Below are 12,925 nucleotides of genomic sequence, written 5' to 3' on the forward strand. Positions count from 1 at the left end.
AAGATGACTTATTCGAACCACAAATTCATTAATTCATACATGGCATAATATATGTAGGACGTCACATAGGACGCAAATTGTCACGTAGGACGTCACGTATGACGTATGCGTCTACTTATTCAACTTTATATAAGTTTAAATACCTACTTATATACACTCAAAAATTAGAGGCTATATATGTCAACTGAAGCCACAAGTTTAATTGTGGTAGAAATGTCAGAAAATGATTTGTCTCGTCTTATCCCAGATTTCTGCTTTAAGCATGTCTATTGCTTTTTTCATTTTCGGATCATGGTGTTTGAACTAACTTGCATGTAATACTTGTTGGGTTGGGTTTCTTTGCTCATCAATGCTTGGATAGATGAAAAGAAATTATTAATATTGTCTCGATAGGTAGGCCCCCAATAAAACCCGCAAGAATTGGTGAAGTTGATCAATTTGTTTGCACTTAATGAAAGTCTGAATCTGAATGATTTAGACATTAAATCATTAAGTGTATTTATTTTTATTAAAATTTAAAGCACTTAATTGATCTGAATAGATCTTTAAAATCTAGAATAAAATTTTAATATCATTAAAAGGTATTCTTGTGTGGATAATATTCACCATTACTCTATTCATAATCACTAGCCGCCACCACTAAACCATCAAAACCACCACCACCATTGTCAACTATCATTGCCGTAGTCTATCACCAACCACCTCTACCATCACAATCACCACCGTTGCTAACTATTACTGTCAGCTGCTACCATACTTACCTCCATTATCATTATAATTATATCAATTGTTGCCGCCACCTCTACCACACTATAAACCACTATCATTACTACAGTTGGTTTCTACTATCATCAAACTCCGTCATCACAACTAGTACCGATGCCACCTCCACCACCATTATCAACCACTACCACCATTGTGGTCAATCTCTACAACCAACCACTATCCATAATCAACTAGTACCACCATCAACTACCACAAACACATCATCAACCACCACCAACACCACCAACTGCTTGCATCAACCAACTTCACCATTACAACCACTAACAACACTACTAATCGTCACCATTATGACAGTCACCACAACACCAGCCATCTCCATCATCACAACTATTACCACCATCATTACTAGCAATTAACTCTACCATCACCACAAACTATCTCCACCATCACTAGCAAGCATAATTATTTCATTTTTTAATCAAATAATATATATATTTTTCAAAAAAAGTATTTAATTAATTTTTATTTGAATGGTATATTTACTATGTACATATAAATATATTATGTATATTTAGATATTCAAAAACAAAGAGTCTTAATCATTCAATGTTCAGATCTAAAGACGACATTTTAATCATTCAGATATGCATTCAGATTTAGACGTCTAAATTTTAATGAAAACAAATGAGGCCTTAAGGTCACCTATCTACTTGATAACGAAGAGAGTAGAACATGGTTTTGCTTCTTACCAACAATTGTTCATTTACTGGTCTCAAATTATTGGCATTGCTGAGAAATACAAAGTAGGTCTAGTTGGTTGTTGATCAAAGAAGCTTATCATCTTTTATTTTCAAACTAGCTTCATCTACAAACTTTAGGCCCCATACTAAATTGGCCAACCGGCATCAGCACATGGCTTTGCCTTTGATTAGTAACAAAAAATTCTGTGTATAAATAATCCCTCTTTCATGAGCCTTTTCATCATCAACACAAGCATTATCAATTCAACAATCAAAGGTCTCTAAATTTCTTATTTACTTTCTTGTGTCCAATCTTCCAAAAAAAACAAAAATGGCAATGATAAGTACCAAGAAACTCATCAAAATGGCTAGGAGATGGCAGAAGTTTGCAGTCATGCAGAGGAAGAGGATTTCATTTCCAAGAAATGGCAGTGATATAGACAGTTGCAGTACATGTTCATCCTCTATAGTTGAAAAAGGACATTTTGTAGTATATACAGCTGATCAAGTACGCTTTGTCATTCCATTGGCTTACCTTGAAAATGAAGTCATTAGGCAACTCTTGAACATGTCTGAAGAAGAATTTGGGCTTACGAGTGGTGGTCCTATTACATTACCCTGTGATTCAGCCTTCATGGACTATATCATTTCGCTAATCAAGAAAGGTATAGCTTCTGGAGGTCTTCACAATGCGTTGCTCCTCTCAATTCCTTCATGTTGCTGCTCAACTTCTTCTTTCCACCAAGAAAGTGGAACTCAGCAGATTCTTGTTTATTAAGTCATAATCAATATTCTTTTTGTACATGCTACCTCAAATATAGTTTTCAGAGAGGACGGAGATTGAAGAGCACACAATTGTAAAACGCATCATACAGATTGAATACTATTTTATCAAAAAATTTACCATATTCATGACTTTCACTTTTCAATTTGGTTATTACAAGTCCTAATATTAACTAGTACATTATCCAAATACCGCTTTTATCCCAACACAGACATACAAATCGTTAACTAATAAAAGGGCAATTGACAAAAACCAGATCCAATCAGTATTACATTTAAAATAATTGGTAAACATCTCAAGTAACAGTTCGGTACCATGTCAAGTAAAGGGCTCGTCCCACCTAGAAATTCATAACATTCCGTAACACCATTTTATTTTCAAAATCATATATAAATCATGCATGTTATGGAAACACAAGTTACAACAAGGTCCACTACTCACATAGTACTCGTGTCGAAATCCCAAACTCGTCACCTAGAGCAATCCGTACGGCTTCCTTTGATCCATTCACAATCACATCATATCAATCTCATGCTATTTAAAACAAGAACTCATCGTGTTGCTTACCTTAAAGACGGAGTAAAATATCCCTCAGAAACCGAAGAGATTTGTGCCATATGTCAAGCGGAATTTGAGCATAAAGAATCCATTGAGACACTCGGGTGCGGACATGAATATCATATTGGCTGCATCAAACAATGGTTGCTGAGAAAAAAAGATTGTCCTATGTGTCGAGCTTCTGTTTTGCCCTGAAAATGTATAGCATTTAGAAATTCTGTGGTATTAATCTGAAGTTTTGACCAATACTTGTTTGTGGATTTTGTAAAACTCATCTCATTAAACTTAGTAATACAATTGTTCTGAAGTCGTGGATGTAAGGCACTATACATCTTTGATACGTTGTCGTCCTAAATATTGTTAAGAGACCACGAATTACAATATCATCTACATTTAATTAGTTTGTGTAGACACTCTAACGTACATTTATTAGACAAATGATTTGTACGGTGGTAAACTGTCTTTTCCACAACTGTTGTAGCAATGTGATATATTGATGCTTGTATTTCTTATAATGTTCGTCGATTAGCTTATTTTCGGTTGATTGTCCAGACATATGGAGATCAACTACGCCTCAACCCCAAAACTGCTTAGCTCAATTATATGAATCATCTTTATCCGTTATGTTCTAATCACGTCCATTTATTCCGATACTGAAAATTTTATCTTTCAAGTGAATCAGGTGTAGTCTAAAACTAGTACATAGTATTACATTGTACGGATCTTTGCATTCATTTTTTTTTATGTTCACGGTTAAGTTTGTATTAGCTCCAAGAGATTGCTAATATTTTGAGAACTTCGTGTGATATATGGTCTAGCTCATTCTGTCTTACCACCGTCCATCATCATACTGTTGCACCTATGGATAAGTGCATCTGAATGTCCACGTAGGATATGATGGATCTTATCTAATATTATCATCTATATTTGCACCACAAGGTGTAGTAGAACATTTACTCATAAGTAGAAAGAAGAATTCTAAGCGATTAAGGCAATTCTTTAAGCAAATATTACCAAATCGGAGATTAATCAGAAGCAGAACAATTTCTATTCATAAACTGACCATGAAGAATTTTCCCTCCAAGGTTCTTGTATATTTGAACTATACAATGAATTTTCTCTTTCTCATTTACAAGCCTACTATTCTACAAAATTTCATTTGTTGAATAATTTGCACTATGATCTTCTTAAGCGGGAAGTAAGATCAACAAACACATCCTCTTTGCAAAATGTTGTTAGACCACCCATTACCGTGATCAAAGCCAAACTCCTCTTCAGATTTAGAGAACAAATCTTGAAATAAAGGCTGGCTTAAGTATGATACTGACACGATAAATCTCTTCTTACGGCTCTCTCCTCCATATACTGCACAATGACCTTTTGGAACATCTCCGGATGCTGAAGACCTCCTTAAAAACCTATTAGCCTGAATAAATGGAGTCATTTTGATACCCATTTTCTTCAAGGGGTGTTTTGTAATTCCAAACGATGAAGGCAAAGAAAGAAGAAGAATTTTAAGAACTACACAGACTGTGAAAGTTGCTTTGAATGTCTAGATACTTGTGGTCTGCTCAAATGCTTTGTGTATTAGTACATAAAAACTAACGACAAGTATCATACACAAATGTTTTTTGGTGAAGATAAGAGAAATTCGAGAGACAACAGAACATGAAGTTTCACATGGTTTTGCCTACTCCATTATTGTCAAATTATTCAGGCCATAAATTTGTTGAAGAACAACACTAGGTCCCTCTTCTTCTCATGATTTGGAACAGAAGACACCCTTAAAATTAAGAGCCACAAGAATCGATGACTTAGTTCAGGACAACTTGGTTTAAAGATATGGTGACAGAGAATTGAATAAATGCATCAACCTCTTTGATTAAAACTAGACAACTTATAATCTTTCATCCTTTCAAATTTAAGGCCCCATATAAACATAGCCACCAAGCATCAGCACATGGCTTTGCCTCCGGTGGTTAGTGACAAAAACTTCAGCTCTAACAGAAAGCCTGTCTGCAGCCTTTTGTATAAATAACCCCCCTTTTATGATATGCTTTCATCATCAATTACAAGCATTATCTATTCAGACACCAAATCGTTCTAAATTTCTAGTTTACTTTCTTGTTTGTAGACTTCCAAGAAAAATGGCAATGCTCAGCGCTAAGAAACTCATCAAGATGGCTAGGAGATGGCAGAAGTTTGCTGCCAAGCAGAAGAAGAGGATTTCATTTCCGAGAAGTGGCAATGATTTAGAGGGTTGCAGTACATCCTCATCCTCTATAGTTGAAAAAGGGCATTTTGTAGTCTATACAATTGATCAAAGCCGCTATGCATTTCCCTTGACTTACCTTGAAAATGAGGTCGTTAGGCAACTTTTAAACATGTCTGAAGAAGAGTTTGGACTACCGAGTGCTGGCCCTATAACATTACCCTGTGATTCAGCCTTCATGGACTACGTCGTTTCACTAATCAAGAAAGGTGTAGCAGCCGGAGATCTTCACAAAGCGTTGCTCCTATCAATTCCTTCATGTTGTTGCTGTTCAACTTCTTCTTTGCACCAAGAAAGTAGAAATAAACAGATTCTTGTTTATTGAGTCATGACATCATGTTTTATAAATTTTAGCTCAAAATAGATTGTATAGCTAGTGAAAAATAGGCAACTGAAAGCATGTATTGTTACAAATTGGAATTCAGAAGCTTTAACATACTCATCTTTGGACTAATTTTTCTGAATGTATAGAATTTCATCCTATGGAAAACCAAATTTGGTATTTGGTATGATCAAATGCATGACTAGAAATCTTTACACATTCCTTTCAGAATAGGAGAGGAAAATAATGAGTTTTATAAGGTATAAAACAAGTTCACATGGTACACGCATTTTTGGGGCTCGATGATTGGTGTAGCCTACCAGACAAACTTGTGAGTTCCATGGGATCAAAGCTAACAGTACGAACCAGGGCTTGGGTTACGACATATTATCAAGCCCAAGAGACAAATCCGTTAGGTTATTGTGTCAAAGCGGTCAATATATGTCATGAGCTTGGGTCATGACATCTTTAGAGCACTATAGAAGCTAAATTCAGATATCTAATTAATGAGACTCTTTTCAACTATCTGCATTTTAAAGTCTTTGTTTGGTTTCATTTCTTGATGTAGTTGTATACATTTCCAGTGTTGACAAGAACAATTAAAACGATGGCGATTAGATGGCCTATCTCCGTTTATTAGTTGATTTTCCAGGAAACTATTTCTGATTCAAGTCAGATGCCAGATTTTACGCTCATCCAATTTTTATTTCGTGTTCGAATTAATCTTTTTCCTGTTAAATGACACTCTCCAGTACACTAGTCTCCTCCACATCAATACTTGTTCAGCAGCAAGACATTATAAGAATATGAGAATTGTCTAGGCAAATATGACTAAAGAGTGAGTAATTAATAAGAAGTAGAACTCTCGCTACTCATAAATTTACAATGAAAATTACCTATCTCTAAAATCTCCTCTTTCTCATTTACAAGTCCTATTTTACAGAAAAATCATTTGTTGAAGAATTTGCACTATGATGTAACTCATGATCTTCTTAAGCAGGAAGTAAGATCAATGAACACGTCCTCTTTGCAAGGTATCGTGAGACCACCCATCGGATGATCAAAGCCAAACTCTTCTACAGCTTAAGCAAACAAGTCTTGAAATAAAGGCTGGCTCAAGTATGATACTTGCACGAATCTCTTTTTCTGTCTCTCTCCTACATATACCGCACAATGTCCTTTTGGAATACCACCAGATGTTGAAGACATCCTTAGGATTCGATTAGCAAGAATAAACAGAGTCACTTTGATACCCATTGTCTCGAGAGTTATTTGGCAACTCCAAATGATGAAGGCAAAGAAAGAAGAAGAATTTTGAGAATTACAGACAACAAAAGTTCTCTTGAATGTTTAGATACTTTTGTTCTGCTCAAACTCTTTGTGTATTAGTATATATAAGCTAACGACAAGTTTCATACATAAATGTTTTTTGGTGAAGAGAAATTTGAGAGACAACGACACATGAAGGTTCACATGGTTTTGCCTACTTCATTACTATTGTCAAAATATTTAGGCCATAAATTTGTTGAAGAACAACATTAGGTCCCTCTGCTTCTCATGATTTGGAACATCAAACACCCATAAAATTAAGAGCCACAAGAATGGATGAAATCGATGACTTAGTCGTGGACCACTTGATTTAAAGATATGGTGACAGAAAATTGAATAAATGCATCAACCTCTTTTGTTAAAACTAGACAACCAGCCATGTCCACAATTCAATAGGTCCCATATTCAACAACAGCACATGATTTTGCCTTAAATGCCTAACTCAAGTTGACAAGCTAGAGCTATAAATAAACTGCTTCTATGAGCCATTTGATCATCAAGCAGATATCAGTAAATCAAATCTTATCATCAACTTTTTTCATTCCTGTATTCCAAAGAAATCAATATGATCAGTGCGAAGAAACTCATCAAGATGGCAAGGAAATGGCAGAAGTTCGCAGCCAAGCAAAGGAAGAGAATTTCTTTTCCAAGATCCAAGTACAATGATGCAGAGAGTTGTAGCACATCATCTTCTATAGTTGGCAAAGGGAATTTTGTGGTATATACAACTGATCAGAAGCGATTTGTGGTTCCATTGGCTTATCTTCAACAAGAGGTAATCAGACAACTATTGCATATGTCTGAAGAAGAGCTTGGACTTCCAAGTGATGGCCCTATCACATTACCATGTGATGCACAGTTCATGAACAATATTATATTACTCATCGAAAGAGGTGTAGCTGCAGATGTACAAAATGCTTTGCTTGTTTTTGTACCTTCCAGTCGATGCTCATCAGCTTCATATCTTCAAGAACAACAAACCCCGCAATTGCTAGTTTGTTAAGCTAACTGTGATAAGTTTTGTAGTGGATACATGATACTCAACAAGTGTAGAGAATGTTAACATTTATTATACACCATTTTCTTGACTCCAACTCGTTCTATTCTTTGACATTTTTGAAAAAGGTGATTTCTTTCCATCTATATATCTGTCTAATATTAGGAGGACATAGTTATTCGATATCTTGTTCTAGTCCTCGTGTTGTTTGAAAAGTTATTTTGATACTTGTATCGGTGCAAGGTAGCAAATATGACACAGAATGCCCCAAATATTAACAACCTCTTGGAGCCAACGTGGATTTAACCGAGAACATAAAACAATGGATGCTAAAGAATCTATACATCTAATACTAATCAGTTAGGATTAAAATTTAGTTGTTGCAATAAACATTACTGTCTGGTGGTTATCAACTGTCTTTTTATTATTTAAAGATTTGTAAGAGCCCGTTTGGATGGGCTTAAAAAAAGTAACTTTTATGTATGAAGTGTTTTAGAACTTTAAAGTGCTGAAAGTTATTTTTATAAATAAGCAGTTGAGTGTTTGGATAAAAGTGCTTAAATGAGAAAAATTATGTGAATTTTAGGATTAAAAGAATAAAAAGGGTAGTTTGAGAATTTAGTTAAAATATAAGGGATATAAAAGTAATTTTCATGGTCAAAGAAAATGACTTTAAGCACTTAGAAAAAAAATAATAGGAATCCTAACTTTTCATTTTTGACTGACTTTAAGAACTTTCTGGCTTAAAGTTAGCATTAGTCAAACACGTCCAAAAGCTGAAAAGGGGCTTTAAGTTGGTTTTGACTAACTTAAAGTCAATCCAAACGGGCTCTAAGTCTGTGTTGGGAAAAAAGTGAGATTTAAAGAATGTACTAGTTTTTGACTACTCCAAAGTTTGACTTAATAATTTACACGGTTGTTTTTCCCATTTAAACCTATCTTAATTGGACTTCTTCTTTTTAATAGGAATATTATTATAATAATAATAATAATAATAATAATAATAATAAAATAAAATAATAATAACAATAATAATAATAATAACAATAATAATAATAATAATAAGAGGAGGAGGAGGAGGGAGGAGGAGGAGGAGACGAAGAAGAAGAAGAAGTTTCCTACTTCTAAAAAACTTTCTCGACACATGAATAAATTTTCATTGTAAATTTATGAGTAGCAAGAGTTCTACTTCTGATTAATTACTCACTCTTTAGTCATATTTGCCTAGACAATTCTCATATTCTTATAATGTCTTGCTGCTGAACAAGTATTGATGTGGAGGAGACTAGTGTACTGAAGAGTGTCATTTAACAGGAAAAAGATTAATTCGAACATGAAATAAAAATTGGATGAGCGTAAAATCTGGCATCTGACTTGAATCAGAAATAGTTTCCTGGAAAATCAACTAATAAAGGGAGATAGGCCATCTAATCGCCATCGTTTTAATTGTTCTTGTCAACACTGGAAATGTATACAACTACATCAAGAAATGAAACCAAACAAATAGAAAAAGTAAGAGACTTTAAAATGCAGATAGTTGAAAAGAGTCTCATTAATTAGATATCTGAATTTAGCTTCTATAGTGCTCTAAAGATGTCATGACCCAAGCTCATGACATGTATTGACCGCTTTGACCCAATAACCTAACGGATTTGTCTCTTGGGCTTGATAATATCTGTTAAGACCCAAGCCCATGTTTCGTATCGTTAGCTTTGACCCCATAGAACTCACGAGTTTGTCCCTTTGGGCTACATCATCATCGAGCCCCAAAAGTGTACCTACCATGTGAACTTGTTTTATACCTTATAAAACTCATTATTTTCCTCTCCCATTCTGAAAGGAATGTGTAAAGATTCCTACTCATGCATTTGATCATACCAAATACCAAAATTTGGTTTTCCATAGGATGAAATTCTATACATTCAGAAAAATTAGTCCAAAGATGAGTATGTTAAAGCTTCTGAATTCCAATTTGTAACAATACATGCTTTCTGTTGCCTATTTTTCACTAGCTATACAATCTATTTTGAGCTAAAATTTATAAAACATGATGTCATGACTCAATAAACAAGAATCTGTTTATTTCTACTTTCTTGGTGCAAAGAAGAAGTTGAACAGCAACAACATGAAGGAATTGATAGGAGCAACGCTTTGTGAAGATCTCCGGCTGCTACACCTTTCTTGATTAGTGAAACGACGTAGTCCATGAAGGCTGAATCACAGGGTAATGTTATAGGGCCAGCACTCGGTAGTCCAAACTCTTCTTCAGACATGTTTAAAAGTTGCCTAACGACCTCATTTTCAAGGTAAGTCAAGGGAAATGCATAGCGGCTTTGATCAATTGTATAGACTACAAAATGCCCTTTTTCAACTATAGAGGATGAGGATGTACTGCAACCCTCTAAATCATTGCCACTTCTCGGAAATGAAATCCTCTTCTTCTGCTTGGCAGCAAACTTCTGCCATCTCCTAGCCATCTTGATGAGTTTCTTAGCGCTGAGCATTGCCATTTTTCTTGGAAGTCTACAAACAAGAAAGTAAACTAGAAATTTAGAACGATTTGGTGTCTGAATAGATAATGCTTGTAATTGATGATGAAAGCATATCATAAAAGGGGGGTTATTTATACAAAAGGCTGCAGACAGGCTTTCTGTTAGAGCTGAAGTTTTTGTCACTAACCACCGGAGGCAAAGCCATGTGCTGATGCTTGGTGGCTATGTTTATATGGGGCCTTAAATTTGAAAGGATGAAAGATTATAAGTTGTCTAGTTTTAATCAAAGAGGTTGATGCATTTATTCAATTCTCTGTTACCATATCTTTAAACCAAGTGGTCCTGGAATAAGTCATCGATTCTTGTGGCTCTTAATTTTAAGGGTGTCTTCTGTTCCAAATCATGAGAAGAAGAGGGACCTAGTGTTGTTCTTCAACAAATTTAATTGGGGAGACCTTCTGCTAATCTAAGATCGTTAAATAAGACCGAAAGATTTAACTATAATAGAGGAAACTAGAAAGGAGAAAGAATATTTTGAAAAGGAGAACTTTGTTAGGAAGAAGACTCTTTGATTTAGTTTTTTTTTTGTTTTGGGTTGATTACAAATGGCTAATGCCATCCCTATTTATACTTGTGTGGGATGGTTCTAGATATTATAAGTTCTAGACTATTCTAATATTACTACAGATATCTAGCTCTTTAGAATATCCCCATATTTCTTAGATACATCTACAAGAATATTCTAATAACTTTATCTTCTACTCTAGAATATCTAGACATATTTTTAAGATAATTATTATATAATATTTCAAAAAATCTATGATATTTCAAAAAATCAACTTTATCTTTTTTCACACTCCCCTTAAAGTGATTTTTTTGAAAACTACCCCACACTTGTCGTGGAAGAACTCAAACGAAGCTTTGAGCCACGTCTTGGTGAAATTCTCAGCAATTTCTTCCGGACTCCTCTTGCTTCTTCAAATGATGAAGATTCTTCATCGTCAATTGATCCATGCGAATTTTCTCCTTGTTGAGTTTTCGGACTCCCCCTTTCCCTTAGCTTTCCAACAGTTGTACTAGCTGAAGAAACATTAATGACAGGTGAGTTTGCAACTCTTGGGTTCAAGATTCTGGTACCTTCTCCTTCTAACGCAACTCCATAATAGAAGGGGATTTCATTTGTATCAGCCTCCTTATTTGAGTCAGTGACTATCTGATCATCAATTTCATATGAATCCTCTACATCACAATAGGATCTACCACCGAATTCTCTTTCTATCTCTTCAATAACCTGTTTATCAGCTTTAGAGCTTCCGAAAAATATGTCGTTTGTCTCTCCACCTAAAATTTGGCCTTTAAGGTCAACTTCTTCATTTTTTGATCTTCATTTGCTTCCAATATTTGATCTAAGCCAACGATTGACCTCGATATGGCTGAAGATTGATTAGAAATTTCAACTTCTAATATATATCTCTCAATGCTTTCTCCGTAAAGGTCACCACTAGCATATATAATTTCAGACACTACATGTTCAGGATCTACTTCCTTGATTTCTTCAATAGAAGCTACCACATGATCACCTGTATTATATTCTGAAACCTCGATCCAGTCTCTTTCAAGGTTGATAGAAACCATGGCATCTATTGCTCGAGCCTCATCTAAGAAGCACCTTCCCCAGTCTTCTTCTTCAACAGCTTTCTCAGCTTGAGCCATATTTCTCACCTTAGCTCGACAATATCTTTTTATGTGTCCTATTTCACCACAACGGCAATATTTGAGAGGCTTCTTACTGTAATTGCTAAAAGACTCTTCCTTGTTTCCAGGCGATCTTAAACCACCTGATAATCTAGAGTGCGATATATTTCTTGATTTTCCTCTAAAGTTCCTCTTGTCGGCTACAAGAACATTTCCTTCCTCTTTTTTGATATATACACCAGCCAAATGTTTGGCTAGTAGCTCCTGTGATGACAACAAATTCTCAAATTCCTCCAAGTATGGTTGTTGATCCCATCCTTGAATTGATGTCACAATTGGAATATATTCAGGTTTCAAACCACGAATGATAATTCTTCTCATTCGTGCTTTAGAGATAGCCTCTTCCAGATTTAATAAATATATCTTAGAACATAAGTTTTTAATCTTTAAAAAATAATCGGTGATAGAAAGATTACCTTGAGTGATTTTAGTCAATTCATTCTCCAATATCTACAACCGAGCTTCATTCTTCTAGTTGAACAAACGATCGAGGGTCCTCTATATTTCATGAGCTAATTTACACTTTGTAATATGATCGAATAAATCAGAGGAGATTGTCCTCTTCAGAATGAACTCCACCTTCGCATTCACTTGCTTCCACTTCTTGTATGTACTGCTATTTTCCTGCTCGTCCTCAAGAGGACTTGTGTCACTTCCATTAACAACATCCAACAAATCCTCATCCATAAGGTATGATTCCATACATGTCTTCCATACCTTGTAATTGGACTGGCTCAATAATTCCATTCCAAGTCCATTAACACGACCACTTAAATCCATTTAGACAAATCAGTTGAATCAACCACTAACCCGATCTTGAAATAAAATCTAGAAGTCAATGTATGGCTATGGCTCTAATACCATGTAGAGAATAGCAGAAGAAAAGTATAACTGGGGGGACGTTCTGCTAGCTCAAAATCGTTAACTAAGATCGAAAAATTCAACTATAG

At 35.0% G+C, this 12,925-nt stretch overlaps 4 protein-coding genes across 4 annotated transcripts; 3 read left to right on the top strand and 1 right to left on the bottom strand.

Annotated features, from left to right (window-relative positions):
• Positions 1-1,730: 1,730 nt before the first annotated feature.
• LOC129889249 (auxin-responsive protein SAUR68-like) lies at positions 1,731-2,451 on the top strand. Its single transcript, XM_055964482.1, has one exon. It carries the CDS (start codon positions 1,798-1,800, stop codon positions 2,242-2,244), a length of 447 nt encoding a protein of 148 aa, XP_055820457.1. The 5' UTR covers positions 1,731-1,797; the 3' UTR covers positions 2,245-2,451.
• Positions 2,452-4,690: 2,239 nt separating this feature from the next.
• LOC129889258 (auxin-responsive protein SAUR68-like) lies at positions 4,691-5,507 on the top strand. Its single transcript, XM_055964494.1, has one exon. The coding sequence runs from the start codon at positions 4,857-4,859 to the stop codon at positions 5,403-5,405; it is 549 nt and encodes a 182-aa protein (XP_055820469.1). The 5' UTR covers positions 4,691-4,856; the 3' UTR covers positions 5,406-5,507.
• Positions 5,508-7,243: 1,736 nt separating this feature from the next.
• LOC129889267 (auxin-responsive protein SAUR68-like) lies at positions 7,244-7,825 on the top strand. The gene has a single exon (XM_055964501.1). The coding sequence runs from the start codon at positions 7,297-7,299 to the stop codon at positions 7,732-7,734; it is 438 nt and encodes a 145-aa protein (XP_055820476.1). The 5' UTR covers positions 7,244-7,296; the 3' UTR covers positions 7,735-7,825.
• A 1,814-nt stretch (positions 7,826-9,639) lies between these two features.
• On the bottom strand, positions 9,640-10,746 carry LOC129889275 (auxin-responsive protein SAUR68-like). Its single transcript, XM_055964511.1, has one exon. The coding sequence runs from the start codon at positions 10,335-10,337 to the stop codon at positions 9,789-9,791; it is 549 nt and encodes a 182-aa protein (XP_055820486.1). The 5' UTR covers positions 10,338-10,746; the 3' UTR covers positions 9,640-9,788.
• Positions 10,747-12,925: the final 2,179 nt, after the last annotated feature.

The sequence above is a fragment of the Solanum dulcamara genome, chromosome 1, assembly GCF_947179165.1.
Source record: "Solanum dulcamara chromosome 1, daSolDulc1.2, whole genome shotgun sequence".
NCBI lineage: Eukaryota > Viridiplantae > Streptophyta > Magnoliopsida > Solanales > Solanaceae > Solanum > Solanum dulcamara.